This window comes from Sorex araneus, chromosome 2, assembly GCF_027595985.1.
Source record: "Sorex araneus isolate mSorAra2 chromosome 2, mSorAra2.pri, whole genome shotgun sequence".
Classification (NCBI taxonomy): Eukaryota; Metazoa; Chordata; class Mammalia; order Eulipotyphla; family Soricidae; genus Sorex; species Sorex araneus.
In genome coordinates, this window is record NC_073303.1 from 75,094,477 (window position 1) to 75,112,884 (window position 18,408).

The 18,408-nt window shown below is 41.4% G+C and overlaps 1 protein-coding gene and 1 non-coding gene across 3 annotated transcripts in view; both read right to left on the bottom strand.

Moving 5' to 3' along the window:
- Positions 1-18,008, bottom strand: part of TERF1 (telomeric repeat binding factor 1) — a 32,571-nt gene extending 14,563 nt beyond the window's left edge. Inside the window, exons 1-7 of one of the 2 annotated variants that reach the window (XM_055129478.1) lie at positions 17,519-18,006; positions 14,406-14,501; positions 12,576-12,697; positions 9,605-9,691; positions 7,376-7,525; positions 4,202-4,314; positions 1,524-1,583 (exon numbers count right to left, since the gene is read on the bottom strand). In XM_055129478.1, coding sequence (XP_054985453.1) covers positions 1,524-1,583; positions 4,202-4,314; positions 7,376-7,525; positions 9,605-9,691; positions 12,576-12,697; positions 14,406-14,501; positions 17,519-17,825 — 935 coding nt within the window. In that variant the 5' untranslated portion in view covers positions 17,826-18,006. Of the gene's footprint in view, positions 1-1,523; positions 1,584-4,201; positions 4,315-7,375; positions 7,526-9,604; positions 9,692-12,575; positions 12,698-14,405; positions 14,502-17,518 lie in introns of both variants that reach the window. The other variant, XM_055129479.1, reaches the window with a different exon arrangement.
- On the bottom strand, positions 6,312-6,442 carry LOC129402930 (small nucleolar RNA SNORA71). Its single transcript, XR_008628944.1, has one exon. It is a non-coding gene; the product is annotated as a small nucleolar RNA SNORA71 (small nucleolar RNA).
- Positions 18,009-18,408: the final 400 nt, after the last annotated feature.

An 18,408-nucleotide genomic window follows, 5' to 3' on the forward strand; every position in this document is an offset into this window, starting at 1 on the left:
TTAAACAGGTATCTTGCTTGCTTATTTATGTCTGCTTATTCAACTCTAGAGACATCTGTGTTTTTTCTTGAGTGCTTATTCTTCTCTTTCTCTCCCTTCACATCTAAATGTTTCAATAAAAACTATCTTTCTTCACAAAGGTACAAACCTCCATATTCTCGATTATTTCCATATTCGATACAAACTGCCAATCCTTTTCCTTCTAGTAAAGTGCTCTCTAGAATGTCATTCTCAAACTCTTCACTAGTCCCTTATTTCTTTATCTTGCCTGAAATACAGGCCTCTCTTGAGGACAATATTTTTTTGTGTGTGACTTTAGACTGGTTTAATCCTCCTTGAAGCACAGAGTGCCAGAGGTGGCTCTCCACACATTGTTTTCTAAAGAATGTCACTTTCAGAATTCTGCTTACAAAGAATGCTCAACCATGGAGGGCTTATGTGTGGTAATACCTCAGGGGTATTACTATCTATCATTCTTTCTATCATTCAAGTGTTTCATCAACAGCCACAAAACTTTATCTATACCCAGGTACCACTATAAAGAATTATTTCAATTCTGGGACTGGAGCAATAGTACACCAGGTAGAGTACTTGCTTGCAAGCAGTTAACATGGGTTCAATCCCAGCATCCCGTACACTCCTCTGAACACTGCTGGGAGTGACCCCTGAGCACAAAGTCAGGAACAAGCCCCGAGCACCTGTAGGTGTGGCCTAAACCCCACCCTCACACACATAACCACACAAAAAAGCATATTCATTCTCACATGTAAGTCATAAAAGATAAAATCCTCTCAATTTCTTATTTCCAATGACCCAGGACATATCAAACCAGGCATTCTCTACCATAATTGCACTCAATATACTATTTTGGAAATTATTCAGATTTTCTGTTTGAGCTTGATATACAGCCCACTGGGCCATTTATATAATACAAATTTTCAATTAATTTCATGAAGTCAGAACTCAGGCCAGTCATAAGTAGTGTAATCTTCATCCTTTACCTGCTTTTGCATCATCCAATCTTTGTTTCTCAGAGAGAATAAATGTTTAACGTACCTGCTTCAAATTTAAGTATTCTCTATATTGTGCACTCAATAATGGCCTTGTAGAAATATTATGAAACAATCTAGGATACCTGAAGCAGGTTATTAAACCTTGGAATTCCAATATACACTAGGGCCTTGGATATCCAGTGAGGTAAGAAGGTTCCAGGGGTAATCTTTCTTTTGCCTTTTCTCTCCTCTCTTTTCCCTTCCTTCCCTCCCTCTTTTTTTTTTTTCCTTTCCCTATTTCACAGCTTTCCTTTCTTCTTTTTTGTGGTGTAGGGATAAAGAGGAAATGAACCCACCACTTCACACAGGAAAGGCAGGTAGAGCACATCCGCAGCCCCCCACACTCCCTAAGTCTTTAAATCATACCATTTAGATGGCAGTCAAATCATTTATAAATAACTGTATCTTAAGTCCACATGAACTATTTTAAATCAAGATTTTTAAAAGGAGAAAAATGTCAATTTACTTCACCTCAGTATGGCTACTGTACCCTCTGAGGATTCAGCTACTGCACAGTGTTTGGCATTAACACTTTAAAAGAAGAAAAAAACTATTAGGACGTAAAGAAAAGCAACTTCATAAGGATAGTACTTTTCATAAAGTCAATCATATTTTAATTTATAAAAAGAACTTCTTTGGAAATCCTGGTTACCTAAGGAGATGTGTGTGTGGGTATGCGTATATCCTAATATATAAGCATGCATATATCTACACATATCATGTCTGTTATTACTGGCTAGTCGGTAGAAATGTACTCAGACATACATAAATACAGAAATATCAAAGCACAGAGATATACATCAGAGAGACTATATCACACTTAACCACACAGAAGTTAAAGCAGAGTTAATGCTAGACTTCAGCATTCATATCATGCTTAAAAAAATTTCTATGGATCACTAATCCTATGAACTTAAATTTAAATTCTTATTCTGCCTACGAGTCTCCAATAGAATTTTTGAGTTTTCTTTTCTTTTTTGTTTTTGTTTTGAGGCCAGAGCTGGTAGGATTCAGGGCTTACTCCTGACTCTGTGCTCAAGGATCACTCCCAGCGTGCTTAGGGAACCAAATGTGATGCTGGGGACTGAAATAGGATCAATTATAGGCAAGGCATGCACCCCGATCCTGCAGTATCTCAGAGATACTTGAAGTATCTCTTCAGCTCTCAGAGATAGCAATTCATTTTTAATAATTTCTCTCTGCTGTCATAAAAATTAGTTTATAAGATGACCATTTCTACTCCAAGCTGTCAGTGTAACTATTCAACTCTGAATAAAAATCTTAATCATCTTTCAAGGCCTTGCTCAATGCTTAAAAATGAAGCTAACTCCTTAAATCTTAAATTTAGTTGTAAAAAATAATGGAAATGCTTACTACTGTTACATATCAACAATTCTTGCTGCTTAAAACAAATTATAACCATTACTTATTATCTTATTACTGATAATAGGAGGGCTTTGATTTTTTTTTTTTTAAGCATGCCTGACCTTCACAGAATCTCGTTTTATTTTCTTCTGGCCTGAGGATGACACCTGGAGGTGCTCAAGAGCTACTCCTGGCTCAGTACTTGAAAGTCACTTCTGGCAGTGCTCAAGGGATCATGTGATACCAGGAATCAAACTTGAGCCTCAGGCAAGCAAAGCATATGCTCAGCCTGCTGAGCAGTCTGGCCACCCTCTGATTTGGTTTCATCTGTGTTCTGTTGACTTGTGCCCCAGTACTATAAACACTAATGCTTTATTGCCCTGTTTCTATCTACTTTCAGGATGAATTTGATATTTGTTTGATATTGGACCTGTATTTCTAGTTTTGATTTTTCTTCTTTTGAGAGCAATGTAAATTCTAATGCATACTGTTAATAAATTAGACAACAAAGGTACAAACCGGGATGACTCAAAGTTAATTAAAACCTTCCCATAATTCTTAATCTAGGGAGTGATACAGATATAGACATGTCATGGAATTAGACACGTCCTTGAGTAGAGGTTGACTCAGTGCTATGGTGACACAGAAATAATGACCAGCCAAAGAGCTCAGCAAGACTTCAAAGAAATGATTTTTGAATTAGTCCTTGAATGGCAAGTAGCAGCTTGCCTTGGAAAGAAGTATAGCGATATAATTATGGTTCCAAGAAGAAATCAGATTACATCCATTGTCAACTACTATATCCAGGCCTGAGCAATAGTACAGCAGATAGGCCACCCACCTTGTACATGGCCAACCCAGGTTGGACCCCTGGCATCCCATACAGTCCCAGGAGTAACCCTTGGGCATTGCCAGGTGTGGCCCGAAAACAAGAACAAAACACATCATCCAAAGATGAAAAGGTTTTGACTCTCTGGTCCTGTATTAAGGGTGAAAAAACAGAGAGAAAAGGACTATGGGTTCAAAAGATGTTTTAAGAGTAAAATTTTGTTTTCCTCTGGAGGGTTAGCTTCTACAGCCAAAGAGTCAAAAAATCTGCAAAAATCACCCTTGGAAATCCCTAGAAAACTTTCAGGCTAATCACTTGCCTCTAAATATGTAGGTCTGCCAAAGCAAATCACTATTTTTTCAGTTGAGGCCGAGATGCAACAGTGAATTTACCCTTTTAAAAGAGAAAATAAGGGGCTTGAGCAATGGCACAGCGGGTAGGGCATTTGCCTTGCATGCGGCTGACCCGGGTTCGATTCCCAGCATCCCATATGGTCCCCTGAGCACCTCCAGGAGTGATTCCTGAATGCAGAGCCAGGAATGACCCCTGTGCATCGCCAGGTGTGACCCAAAAAGCAAAAAATAACAACAACAAAAAAAAAACCCAAAAAAAACCAGAAAATAACCCTCAGTACAGTGCAATAGTCACATAATGAGGACATAAGAGATATGAGAAGTTTCAGGCACAAGTGACTCAGGTTTTCAAGCTCAACCCTGATCAAGCAAATGTTCGTAGAAAATGGAAAAAAACAATTACTACACCACATTGCATTTTCCCCTCGATTTTGAACTTGCTTGTCACAGAGTTGCACACATTAATGACTAACAGAGTTTTCGAATATCAAAACGTCAGACACCAGTAAGGCAATAAATCGACAATTAGTTCTTATTAACTATGGCTTGCTAAATTACCTTTACATAAATATAGTACATTAAAAGATAAATGATTCACAAACCTTTTTCCCATATGCAAATTAATCTCATTTTCCATTTCAGCATTATTACCGTTAGGTTCATTGTGAGAATCTATTGCTCTGTTTTTTTTACTTTCCACTACTTTGGTTGCTGCCTTGAAAAATGGAATTGTAGGAGAGGAAAAAACATATTACACAACTGAATAACTATATGTAAATTTTCCTTACATATACATTATTAAGATACCACGATTGACATAGATATTCATTGCTGAGTTTGGGAGTACAATGCTCCCACAATTTTTATTTCTGTGGTGGTAGGGATTGAATTCAGGGCTTCATATATACAACAGAGATATCCTACCACTGAATTACAACCCGATCCACATTACACCATTTAAACATCAGGCCAAGTATTTTCATTCATAAGTCTCATTAAATTTAATTTTATCGTCATAGCCAAAGTACTCATTCACATGTTTAATAAAGGACACTGCATTGTTATTTTTCCCAGTACTTTTTAAAAACAGAATCACTGATATACACTTACAAAGTTGTTAATGATTAGATTTTAGCCATATTGTTCCAATATAGATCCTTTCACTTCCCACGACCAATGTCCCCAGTTTGCCTCCTGCTACCCCCACACCCCAAGCCTGCCTCTATGGTACACACTTTTCTCTCCAGTACTTTTATAATAGTATTAGAAACTACTGTAGTGTGACCAACTTGGTTTGTAATATTATGGGGTCTTTTCTTGTCAACAGATTTGATACAGTGCCCTCTAAGCAATTTTTTGTTTGTTTTTGTTTTCTGCTTTTTGGGTCATATCCGGCGATGCACAGGGGTTACTCCTGGCTCATGCACTCAGGAATTCCTCCTGGCAATGATCGGGGGACCATATGGGATGCTGGGAATAGAACCAGGGTCGGCCACATGCAAAGCAATTGCCCTACCCACTGTACTAGCGCTCCAGCCCACCTCTAAGCAATTTTTAAGAGAAAAAGTACTTCAAGGAAATCCAGACATTTTGGGGACCAGAGAAATAGTACAGTGGGTATGGTGTTTGCCTTGCATGTAGCCAACTGAGGTTTGATTCCTGCCATCTCATAAGATCCCCCAAGCATAAGCACCACCAGGAATAATTCCTGAGTACAGAGCCAGGAGTAACCCCTGAGCACTGCTGGGTGTGGCCCCCAAACAAAACCACTAACACACACATACATACCACACATACACACACACACACCAGAAAAATCTAGACATTTTGAACACACACACCCCAGAAAAATCTAGACATTTTGAAATAAAACCTCAAAGTAATCAAGATTCTTCATTAAAACATATTAAGTTAAAAGTCAAAGATTGAGACAAAGAAAACATAGAGATTAAGGTACTTGCCTTCCTATGAAGGGGACCCCAGTTTAATCCATGCCACGTGCTCCCCTGCACATTGTCACGTGCAGCCCTGGAGGCCCCTGAGCACCCCAAGGTGACATGGGTAATCCCTAGCACTGCTCGACCCTCACAGTGAACCCCTGGCCCAGCAGGCAGAGGATTTCAAGGAGGGGTGTAGGCTTCTGTGTGCTGTGCGGGCGACACCCCCACCAAAGCTTGAGGTCAAGTGGCCATGCGACCTTGATCCCCCAACACTAAAGGGGCTGACTGAGTGGGGGTAGCTCAGCACTCTCAGGCCCTCACACTGAACCCTTGGGGGAGGCTACTCCGACCACCAGAAGTGGCCCTGTCCTCTGCTTAAGAGCTCTGTGCCCATTCCACAACACCAATCTTTTTCAGGTCAAGAGAAGATTAGAAACTTCATTAAAAAAAAGTTAGGGCCAAGGAAATAGCACAAGTACTTGAGGCGACAAACCCTGGTTTGATCCCCAGTGCTGAATATGGTCCCTTGAAGCACCACCAGGAATGATCCTTGAGCACCACAGGGTGTGACCCAAACACCAAAATAAAAAAATATATAAAAGGACGCTCTTCAATCCTAATTTTACTTTAAAAAATGTTAAATACCCTTTCAAATTTTTTTTTTTCAAGAGACAACCTGGAGGGCAGTGGCTGCACCCTGCGGGCTGTGAGCACCTGGCAGGGAGCAGCATGGGAGCGAGGAGCACCCTGCAGGGAGCAGCGTGGGACAGACTGTACGAAAGCACCAGGGTCTGGAAGGGACAGGAGACCCCCCAAACACGGGGAAAGGCTTTCATCAACTTCTCTTCCTGCACTATCAATGACCGGGGCACAGGCAGCCAGCGATCACTTTCGAATACAGGGGACCCTTTCAAATTTAACTAAAATATTCTTCTTACTTTATTTTGACATGCTTTCTCAAATTTTTATGTATTTATTTATTTATTTATTTATTTAGTGAATCAAGTCGGGCTGGAGCGATAGCTCAGCGGTAGGGTGTTCGCCTTTCACGCGGCCGACCCGTGTTCAATTCCTCCACCCCTCTCGGACAGCCCTCACGGCAGAGCCTGGCAAGCTACCCATGGTGTATTCGATATGCCAAAAACAGTAACAATAAGTCTCACAATGAGAAACCTTACTGGTGCCCGCTCAAACAAATCGATGAGCAATAGGATGACAGTGACAGTGAATCAAGTCAGTTCTTATTGGAACTTATTTAGAAAGATGTGAGGGGAGAGAAAGAGAAGTACAAACTCAGGAGAGAACATAGGATTCTCCAGAGTGGAAGAAAAAGCAAATATACATGTTCTAGAAGAACACAGGCTTGAAGAGCAAGCTTCAACGTTCAACTTTAAAAATTTCTGCAGCTTTTTAAAATTTTATTTAATAATTATGAAAATAAATCACCAATAAACTCTTTAAATTCATTAACTGTAAGACTTTACCACAACCTTCTACCAACTGCCCCCCGCCAAAGTCACAAATTTATAAAATTCTTCTATTAGTCTTGATGGTTTTTTTGGGGGAGGGGGAGTGGAGTTTTGGGTTGTACCAAGTGATAATTAGGGATCAATCCTGGCGGTGTTTGGGAGACACTACGTGGAGTTGGGGATCCAATCAGGGTGACAGTGTACAAGGCAAACGCCCCCGTGGCTGGCAACTATTTTAACCAACCCCCTGTACTAGTTGCCTGCGCCTCATAATAGTTTTAAGATTTCTACTTCATGCATTTTCCTTTCTTATTACACAATTTCTCATAAGTTTCCTGTTTCTATTGACTCGATGAAATATACACACCTTCATTAGAAAAGATGATGATTTTTCAGTTAGCACACAATTCACATAAATCTTAACTTTCTCCATCAAGTGGTTGTAACTAAAGTGTTGAAAAATGGAATGGAATGGTTCCTTCTGAGAGATTACCATAAGCAATTTCCTTTTTAAAGGCTAAGGAAAAAAGAAGAAATGTATTAACACAAAAATCATAAATATAAGATGTCATATATTAAATAGCAAAAAATCACTTTGTAAACCCAATAAGATTTAAGATTTTTTTTAAATATCTCACCAATAATATTCTTTCTTGAAAATATTTTAGGTTCTTTTATAGATACACACTAGGCTTTAAAAATTATCTTAAATATTCATTACCCAGTTTAAAAAATAAAATGTTATCAGTACAGCTAAAATTCTCAATCATTTTCTTCTTCAAGGTAACCTAGCACAGCTAGGAATAAGCACTGAGCACCACCAGTGTGCCTGACTCTGCCCCCACCCCTTTCTCTACCCTGACGAAAATATTTAGGGCTATTTTTCTTACCTTGTTATGACATTTTTCTACAGTTTTACTGGGCACCATTCAAGTTTCTTTTTGAACAATAATCCTTTCAATGCTGGTTGCACAGTAAAAGCTATGGAGAACTTAAACCAAACTTCTCATTCTGTCCCATCAATTGTCCTACTGGGGCCAGGTTTTATTTGTTTCGTTTTTAAATATTTTAATGCACTAAAAATGTACAGAAAAAGACCAGAGAAATAGTACAGTAGTTAGGGCTAGTATGCACCTGACCTGGGTTGTACTGTCCACTGAGCATGGCCCAGGAGTAATTCTGGAGTGCAGAGCCAGGAGCATTGCCAGGTGTGGCCCCAAAACAACAACATATGTACAGAAAAGGTGAAAACAGCTACTTTATGGTATTTACTTACAAGTGGAATTGCTGGGATGCATGCTCAGATTATTGAAATGCTTTCCAAACTTTAAATACCATTTTACATTACTAAGTGGAAGCATGGCAACCTAATTACTGTGTCAGTCAACTTTTCATATTTAAAAGATTACTTTAAGATTATTTCCAGACCGATGTATGGAAAATACTACTCTAATACATAACTTGGCATGCTCTGATTACTAATACTAATGCACTTAGGCTAAGTATTTTCTTCTATTTTATTGAATATAGGTTTCCTCTTCTGTAAAATGTAAACAGAACAGAGTTTTCAATGATTAACAAGCAAAAATGTATGGCCAAGAAATCCAATAAACATATCGTGTCTCAGCTAAAAGCTCTGAAGGGTTAAACCCTGAAAGCAAAAGCTTAGAGGACCATATGCGTTGGAGGGTATCAGATTAGGGTAGGCCACCACAAGGCAAGTATCTCTGTATTCTATCTCCCACCCCAGGTGAATTTCCTTTCATAAAAGCACACTAACTTATACATTCTGAAACTTGTACTAGAGGTACTGAACTACAGGTTCAAAAGAAAGTCCACTGAAAAGCAAAACAACTAACCTTTTCTTTCTTAGCATTAGCTTAATTTACTTCATTAACATTTTGTTTTTAAAACTGCAAAGTGAAGTTCTATTTACCTCAACATTATATAGAAAAAATTATAAAGATTACATAAGAAACTTGTGGATAAATAAGCAGTAACTGTCTTCTTTACCTGCATTGCTCAGTATAGTACTCTTTAGTCGCACCTGGTTATTATCCTTAGAATGTGTATGACCTGGGGCCAGAGTGACAGTACAGCAGGTATAATGTTTGCCTTACAAATCCAGGTTTGATCCCCAACATCCCATATGGTCCCCGGAGTCCAAGAGTGATCCCTAAACACAGAACTAGGAGTAAGCCCTAAGCACTGCCAGGTGTAGCTCCCTCCAAACAAAAATAAATAAAAATCAAAAACAAAATGTTTGAGACCTGAATTTTGACATAAATGTACAATGTATGTTTTACAGTTTAGTATAAAGGGGGAGTGCAAAAACAATCTCACCAATACTTTAAAATTTTTTTTTTGAGAAATATAGGGTGAAATAAAATGTTATTAAAATTAGTCTTACTTTTTCCAAGTTACTTTTTAAATTGGCTATTAGGAAATTTTAAGTAATACGAGACATGTATCATACATCTACTGGATGCTATTAAAACTCAAAGCATTTATTTTCTCAAGCGCTCTTTCTTGATTTTATCGTCTCCAATCTACATAAACAATCCTGGAATTCTATGATTTTTAATTTAATAATTACCATGAAAGAATTTGGGTCGCCAAATATTCTTTCAAAGACTTCTTCTGCTTCCTTGAAATTGCCATTTTCCATACAAACACCTATAGCCTAAAAGAGAAGGGTAAATACAAATTTTAGCTTGCTTCTTAAAATACCAAATTATTTAACACTAAAATAACATAAGTTTAAAAGATTTCAATTTTATTTTCATGGAACTCAATCATTTCTGACTTGATAAATGCTATAAAATAATTTTTCAAAGCTGAAACTTTTTGAAAAGCCAGGAACTGCTTTCCTTGACCCCATGCACATGTACACACAATAATTGTCTCTATAACTTAGCCGAAATAAATTATGATCTAAGTTGTACATATTAAGGCCCACCTAAGTATTAGTTTTGAGCAAAGGGGTAACGAGAGGGGATAGACTGGTTTTGTGATTGTGTCTTAACATATATTCAAATTTGCTAATTAAAATCCCTGGAATATTTCTAACAGAAACCTAGGAAGCCAAATGCCTTTATACTTGTTTTAGGGCCACACCCTGGGTTGCTCTGGAGGTGACTTGGAGCATGCCTGAGGGACAATATACTGCTGGTAACTTAACTGGCCTTCCACATGAAAAGCATCTGCTTAGTTTATAGAGCTATCTTAGGCCTAAAACCAAATGATTCTTTTTTATTGGGGGGGGTACAAGGCATAAAAATATTTTTATTTAATTAAAGAACCATGATTTACAAAGTTATTGATTGTTGAATTTTAGGCATATATTTCAACAATAATCCCACCACCAGTGTCAACTTCCCTTCATCTGTGTTTCCATAGTTCCTCCCCATTCCAATCCCCACCCATCCCCGCCTGTCAACTTCATAGGCACATTACATCAGTGGTTGCAGCTTAGATTTCATATCATCAGTTTTGTAGAGCCTGTGGTTTGAATATTTATTTATACCACATAACTAGTATAACCTAAGCATTGAGCCATGAACCAAACGATTCTTTTAGGCATTTTTTTTTAAGTGGTCTCTTTCTTTATGGATGATAAAATGCTCGCTATTTCCATCTGAAGAGCTATGTAAGCTTGGGATCTCTCACTCCTGCAGTGAATTTAAATGTATGTAAAAAGGTAGAAATAATATTACCTTATTTCATAGGGTTATTGTACGATTAAAGAATTACATATATGAGGGGCCAGAGAGGTATTACTGCAGTAGGGTGCCTGCCTTGCATGCGACCAAGCGGGGTTCAATCCCCGGCATCCCAAATGGTGCCCCGAGCACAGCCAGGAGTGATTTCTGAATGCAGAGCAGGAGTAACCCCTAAGCATCACTGGGCATGGCCCAAACTGCCCTCCCCTACCCCCTCAAAAAGTAGTATATATAAATGAAAGTGTTTAAAAAGCCTCTGTCAAAGTGTAATTACATGGTTGCTACTGACTGAACTTTTTCTTTTGCTATGCAGTATATAGTCTACTACAAAATACTATAGCATATAATCTCAATTCCTACAATGTGGGTCGCAACCATCTATGAGATCTGAATGTGAGTATCATGAATATCCAAGGACCAACAAAGCATTCACATGTCAACACTAAGGTATTTCTGGCAGTGCTTGCCCAGGCTGAGTCTCTAGGTCAAAGAGGTTGTGAGTGAAAATGTTTAAGCAGCTCCGGTGTTTAGTCTATATTAACTAGATACTACGCTATAGTATTAATATATCAGATACAGCGTTATATTAAGCACGGTATCCCAAAAGACATGTTCAAAACTTGATGTTCACCACACTAACAGTAATTCTTGAGATGGTGAAGAACCACCTGGATTTTCTTTTCTACTGAACGAGTAAAAATCTGCTTAAAAATGAGATAAGGGGGCTGGAGTGATAGCACAGTGAGTAGGGCGTTTGCCTTGCACACGGCCGACCCGGGTTCGATTCCCAGCATCCCATACGGTCCCCTGAGCACGGCCAGGGGTAATTACTGAGTGCAGAGCCAGGAGTGACCCCTGAGTATCCCTGGTGTGACACAAAAAGCACAAAAAAAAAAAAAAAAGAGATAAGGCCTTTTAAGCAATTTTCTCAAGAGCCATGGAGAACAGTTCAAAGGGCTGGAGATTTGAACAATTCCTACCCCCTGCTACCTTCATAATTCTGTTTCTTAGAAAACAAATTTCTTTGCTCCTGTATCTTAAATGACATTTTGGTTTCTAATTCTTTAATAGGTTAGTCCTAAAGTTCTCCATATATGGTTCAAATTTTACATTCACTTGATTATAAATATCCATCAGCAGGCTGGAGAGAGCTCAACAGACTGAGTTCTTGCTTTGCTTGCACAAGATTCCTCGGCAACATATGACCCCCAAGTCCCCAGGACCCCCACAACTCTACACTCCCATGCCCCCACCCCCCAAAAAAAATCAAACCAGCAAACAAAAATCTGCTAGTTTCTTTCAGCAATTAAAAAAATGGCAATTATAATCTTTAAATATAAACCAGCTTGGCAAAAACTATTAGTTCTTGAGAACTGGTGATAACTTCAAAAAGATGTCACCCATTTCCTAAAGTGGGGGCAGGAGATGTTTAGGCAACATTAAATTCCAGCTCTTAGTACAGTTATATCAAAATTATTTCTAAAGAGGGAAATTCTGCCAAGTACACTTTAGAGTTTACTGCTCAACTTCCAATAAATGGTGCTTTAATGATGACTTTTTAAAAAAAAAATTTTATTAGAAAATCACTGTGATGTACAGTTACAAACTTATGAACTTTTGTGTTTGCATTTTACTCATACAGTGATCATTTACCCATCCCTCCACCAGTGCCCATTCACCTCCACCAATGATCCCAGTATCCCTCTCACCACCCCTATCCCATCCCCCACCACCCCACCCTGCCTCTGTGTCAGGGCATTCCCCTTTGTTTTCTCTCCTTTTGGGTGTTGTAGTTAATGATGACTTAATTTTTACAAATAAAATTACACAACGTGATAGTGGTACCTGAATTTTAATTAATGTCTCTATTTCCTCATGAAGTTTGTCGTGTTCCTTTTCAATTGAAGCCCAAATCATCAGAGCTGATTCCAAGGGTGTAATTCGCTCATCAGTTTCAAACTGTGCATCTTTTAAAGACCAAACAAAAAAAAGAACCTTTGGAGGCAAAGTGAAACCTTATTTTGTCACTTTAATAAATTAATTCTTTAATATATTCACAGAGTGCACATACCAAACACTGCATTGATACATGAGGCAATTTAGGGAAACTATGATTTTCTTCAGTAAATTTCCACATTAAAATCATCATTCAAAATAGGGACTGGAGAGATAATATAGCAGATAGGGCACCTGCCTTGCACACTGTAGACCCAGCGTTTGATCCCCAGCACTCCATAAGCTCTCCCAACCCCCATCAGGAATATTCAGGAGAGATTCCTAAGCACAGAGCCAGGGGTAAGCCCAGAGCACTGAGTGTGGTCCAAAAACAAAAACAAAAAATCAGCACTAAGAATGGAAAAAGGGGAAAAGGTCAGTGAAATTGTAAAGTGGGCAAAGTATTTGCCTGGCGCTAAGATGACTGGGTTCAACCCTCACACCCCAGATGGTTCGCCAAGCACCAAGAGTGATCATGAAAGCCTGCCAGGAGTATGCCCTGAGCAACACCAGGTGTTGGCAAAAGAAAATTTTTTTAAAAAGAAGGGTTAAAAAAAAAAAAAGGAGAAAGAAAATGAAAAAAATGGGGCCAGAGAAATAGTATGGGGTTTGGGGGCTTGCCTTGCACATGGCTGACTCTGTTCAATCCCGACACTGCCTCTGATCCCATAAACACTCCTAGGAGTGATCCCTGAGCACAAAGCCAGGAAGTAAGACCTGAGCACAGTTTACTATGAACCTCATTTCAATCCCTGGCTCCACTTATGGTTCCCAAAGTGCCACCAGGAGTGATCCCTCAGCACAGAGCCAGAAGTATAGCTGCTGAGCATCTTTCCCTTGTTCCTTGTAACATCTCCATCATGAGACTTGTTACTGTTTTTGGCATATTGAATACGCCGTGGGTAGCTTGCCAGGCTCTGCCATGCGGGTGGGATACTCTCGGTAGCCTGCTGGGCTCTCCAAGAAAGGCGGAAAGGTGGAGGATCAAACTCGGGTTGGCAAGGCAAATAAATGCCCTACCCACTGTGCTACCGCTTCAGTCCTTGAATTTTAGTAGGCTTCCTAATAACTATGAAACAGGGTAAAGTTTAAGAACCACTGTTCTATAAAAAACAGACAATTTTTAAAATATATCCTTTTTTTGGAGGGAAAGAGGGGGTTCTACTAAATAGCACTCAGGAGCCTTGGGGTCATTTTCAAAAACACTTGGGGGCACCTACGGCTATAACTGGTAGCACTCAGGGCACCTTTTAGTTCTGAGGGTCGAATAAGGGGTCTTAGGTATGCAAGGTATGTGACCCTGACGCCAGAGCTATCTCTCCTGCTCTTTTGTTTTATATGCATATGCCAAACATATATGGCAAACGCTTAAAAACAACTGACAGCTTTCATGTTTCTCCTTGTCTTACCTTTAGTAAAAATTAACAGCTATTTCCAATGCAAGATAAAAATACAATGGACAGAGAGGTCACTTAAAGGGCTTAGTGCATGGCTGGAGAGAGAATACAGCAAGTAAGGCAGATGCCTTACACATGGGCAACTCAGGTTTGATCCCCAGCACCTCATATACTCCTGATCCCCACCAGGAATAATCCCTGAGTGCAGAGCCGCGAGTAAGCCCCGAGTACCTCCAGGTGTGGCCCAAAACCAAACAAAAAATAATAAATTAAAAATACTTACCAAGGGCTTTTCCTGCAGCAATTCTTGCCAAAAACTGACATATGTATACAGTTTTCAGTTGGTAAGTTGTTAAACTGGAGAACCCATGAATAACAGCTAAAGTAACAAAAAGTAAAATTTAAGAAAACCAATCAAACTAATCCAGCATCCTTCTTTGTTATCACATAAAAATTACCATAGGTTCAGAGCTTTATACTCTATAGGCACCTAATCATAATCATAACAATACTTTCCCTACAAAATAAGACTAACAGTTTACATACAAAAATATCTCAGATTACTTTCAGATGTAACATCTATAGTAATGAAAGAGAAATGCTGATCAACTGTGAAAGGTGTCAATGTTTGACACTGTCACTTATTAAAAGCTTATTCTATACTTTAAAAAAATTCCTAGTATCACATGAAGTATTTTGTTATTAAATACTCCAGTGTTGTCGCAATGAATTTCTTTGGCTGAAGACGCTTTATGTTATTGTTTTTGTTTTCTGGGCCACACTGAGAAGTGTTCTGAGGCTCACTGCTGACTCTGCTCCCAGAGAACACTATTGGTGGGGCACAGGAGACCGTATGGGTGCCAGCGAATGAACCAAGGAGTGAGCACATGCAAAGAGAGTATCGCTCCCGCCTCTAAGAAGTTTTATTTTAAAATTATTATTAATTCACCAAATATCTGAGTGCTTATGTAGATGTTAGGCTATACAACAAGTACATGTAATAGCAAATAATAATCCTGAAGCTCAGTGAGTCATTACAATGTAGAAATCGAAAATAGAGAAAAACTAAAGTAAAACTATGGAGAACCTGAAAAAGGTATATGATTATGTATGTTCCATTTTTAGCAAAGAACATAAACCTAAATAAATCGTATCATAAAATCAGAGATTCAGGACAGTAGATGAAGCACTTGCCTTGTACACAAATGACCTGAGTTCAATCCCTCAGCAAAACTAAGAGATCCCTGAGCAGAGAAGCAGGAGTAAGCCCTGAGGAGGCAGGAGGGAGGGGGCGGGGTGGGGGAGAGACAGACACCCTAGGGGCCGTAGTGATAAATCAGTTGGTAGGGCACTTGCCCAGCAACTTGGCCAACCTGGGTTCGATCCCCAGTGTCTCCTGAGCCCCACTAGGAGTGATTCCTCAGTGCAGAGCCAGGAGTAAGCGCTGAGCGCAGTCAGGCGTGGCCCCAAACCCAACAACAACCACCAAAATAATAATAATATATATATAAATAGGAAAAGAAAAAAGAAACCTTATAGTGTATTATGTAAATTTTTGGAGAAAAGAATTAAGGAGGCTTCTCGAAGAATAGTGTTTAAACTAAGAATGGAACATGCTATTGTTAGCATTATACTTTGCTGAATTTGCTTCATGTATATTAAAAGGTTACACTAACTGGGCTCGTTCTTCAAGCCCAAGTTCCTTCAACATGTTTCTCGCTTGTCCCTATCAGTCACTGATTAGCAATGTAAGAAACAGTTCACTCTTTGTGGGTTTCAGTGTCTTTACCCTTAAAGAGAGTGGTTTGATTATTCTCCTGATCCAAAGGAGTTAATTTATTTTAGTGAGCTTTAACTTTAACAGGAGGTCAAGTTTACAGAATTATAAAAATACCAGAGTTCCCATTTCCCCTAATTAAGTTTATATGTGAAATCAATGACTCAACAGCAACGTTACTATTAAAGCTCATGCTTTATTCAGATTTCCTTAGTTTGTGCTTCATGCCGTCTGGCTATTGCAAGATCCTATCTCGAACATCAATTATCTTAAGTCACTATGCCCTAGGCACTTATTTTGATGATCTTCACAGTTCTGAGGAGCAACAAACATAAACTTTGTAGACTCTCTGTCTATTGGGATACGTCTGATGTTTTTCTCATAATGCCAGCGAGACTCGCAGGTTCTGAAGAGAGGTGCAAGGAAGACTCCAGGCCAGGAAGAAGGCTCAAAGGGCAGAAGGGCACGCTTCTCAAGCTGAGAGCTGGGGACTGATTCCCCAGCACCACACGGTGCCAGGAACTCTGCATCCCGAGTGACCTCCGGAAAAATACACACGGAGCCCACACAAAAAAGTACCATTCCATTTCATCACGAGACACCAGGCTTCCACACCACCAATTAGTCCTTTGGATGACCAACCCTCCTCGCTCTCGGGGCGGTGGTATTTATTAGGCTTCTCCTGCTGTGACACTATCCTCCCCTCCCGTGCCACCCCAGGGACCGGGCGCGAGGCTCCACCAGCCTGAGAGCAGCGGGGGGGTCTATCCATGAACTTCCCTGCGCGGGGCACTGGCCTCTTTTCACGTGGATCCGTGTCCATAGCCACTCACGGGCATTTATCTTCTCTCTGGGTGGGCTTCGAAGACGACGTATTTTGCCTGCGTTGTTTCCGACGGGCCCTGGGGAGTCCTTGCATAAAGACACACCCCCCCTGCCCTGCCCTGCCCTGCAGTGACGGGCACTTCCTCGCTCTCCAGCCTTCCCTCGCCCGTGTCTGGTTCCAGATCCTCGCACAGGTGCGGTTCCTCTCAAGGAGCCTGGCTTCCCCACCGGGCTCGGCAGCCTGGGTGGGTGGTGGTGGGTGGTGGGGGGGGTGTTCCACGGCCGGAGCCGCGTTTCCGCAAGTCCCACACGGGCGCAGAAACGCGGCTGTGTCTGCGCGCGGGAGCAGAAACATGCCCAGGCTAAGCTCTCTAGATGCCCCCCGTGAGGCTGAACAGCACAAAGCTCACACTGGCTGCCGGGCTGACCGTCGGGGCCTCCTTCCTGAAGAGGAGGTTCAAAGAAGCCTGAAAACGGCGCCTTCGGGTCAGCACTGAGCCACGTCACTCGACGATCATTGATCCCCGTGGCACGCACGCCACTACGGGATCCCTCGAGTAACGGACACTGAAGACAAACGGCAAAGGACGGGGGAAAAGGAAAAGGCTCTGGGGGGGGGAGGGGCTCCTTGCTGTTGCAATTTACGGCGGGGGGAATAAAACGGGGGGACTCCTACCCGAAGGCGCAGGATTGGAAATCAACGCGCCACTCGGCCCTCCCGACACCCCCCCCCCCCGCCCCAAGGAGCCGGCGCGGGAAATCGGCGGCCCCGGGCCCGCGCGCCCCTCACTCACCCTCAGCGCTGTCGCGGGTCCGGCGAAAGTCCTCAGAGCGGCCGTCGCGGAAGGCGCGGCAAAGGGAGAGGCAGAAGAAATCCAGCATCCAGCCCGAGGCAACGGTCTCGGCCTCGGCCACCAAGGCCGCGTCCTCCACGTCCGCGGGATTCCCCGCCGGCACCGGGACCTCCAGCAGTTCCTTGATGTCGACCCGGTCCGGGTCGTCTCGGGTCGTCTGTGCCACCAGCTCGTCCCCAGGGTCTGCATCTTCGCCGTCAGCACGGCCGCGCGAGCTCGAGGGAGCTGGGGCAGCGTCCTCCGCCATGTTAAAACGCTCCCGCGGGTCGTGCGCAACTACGGACGCCGAGCGGCGATTGGCTCTCGGGGTAAATCTGGGGGCGTTGCTCGGCTCAGCCTCTTCCGCCTACGGGATAAACACCAATCACGGGACGAGGATAGGCCTGAGACTCGAATCTAACTTCCGATTGGTCGAGATTTGGACGGTGAATTTCCTGCGTGAACCTGGCTCTGTGGATAAACTTGTTCGGAATGGGCGGGGAGAAAGGAGTCGGGAGGTTGGAGGCTATGTTGTTAACACTGGCCCAGGGAAACCACAAGGGTTGGTGAGATGGAAAAGCGTTTTACAGGCAGGTACTTCTAAAAGAGATGAGCGATTAGAATTTGTCACCATTATCGAAGCTTTGTATTGCAAACATTGAAATACTATTAGTATTCTAACAGCTACTACGCCAGCATGAACCCGTACTATTCCAACACATTTATAGCTGTGCTGCTTCAACCGTAGCCTGCATCCCAGTTTCTGCTCAGTATGTCCCGGTTGCATTTGAGTTCACAAGTTTAACAAGTTCACAGGTGATGCTGAGTCTAGGGATGCATTTCGAGTATGA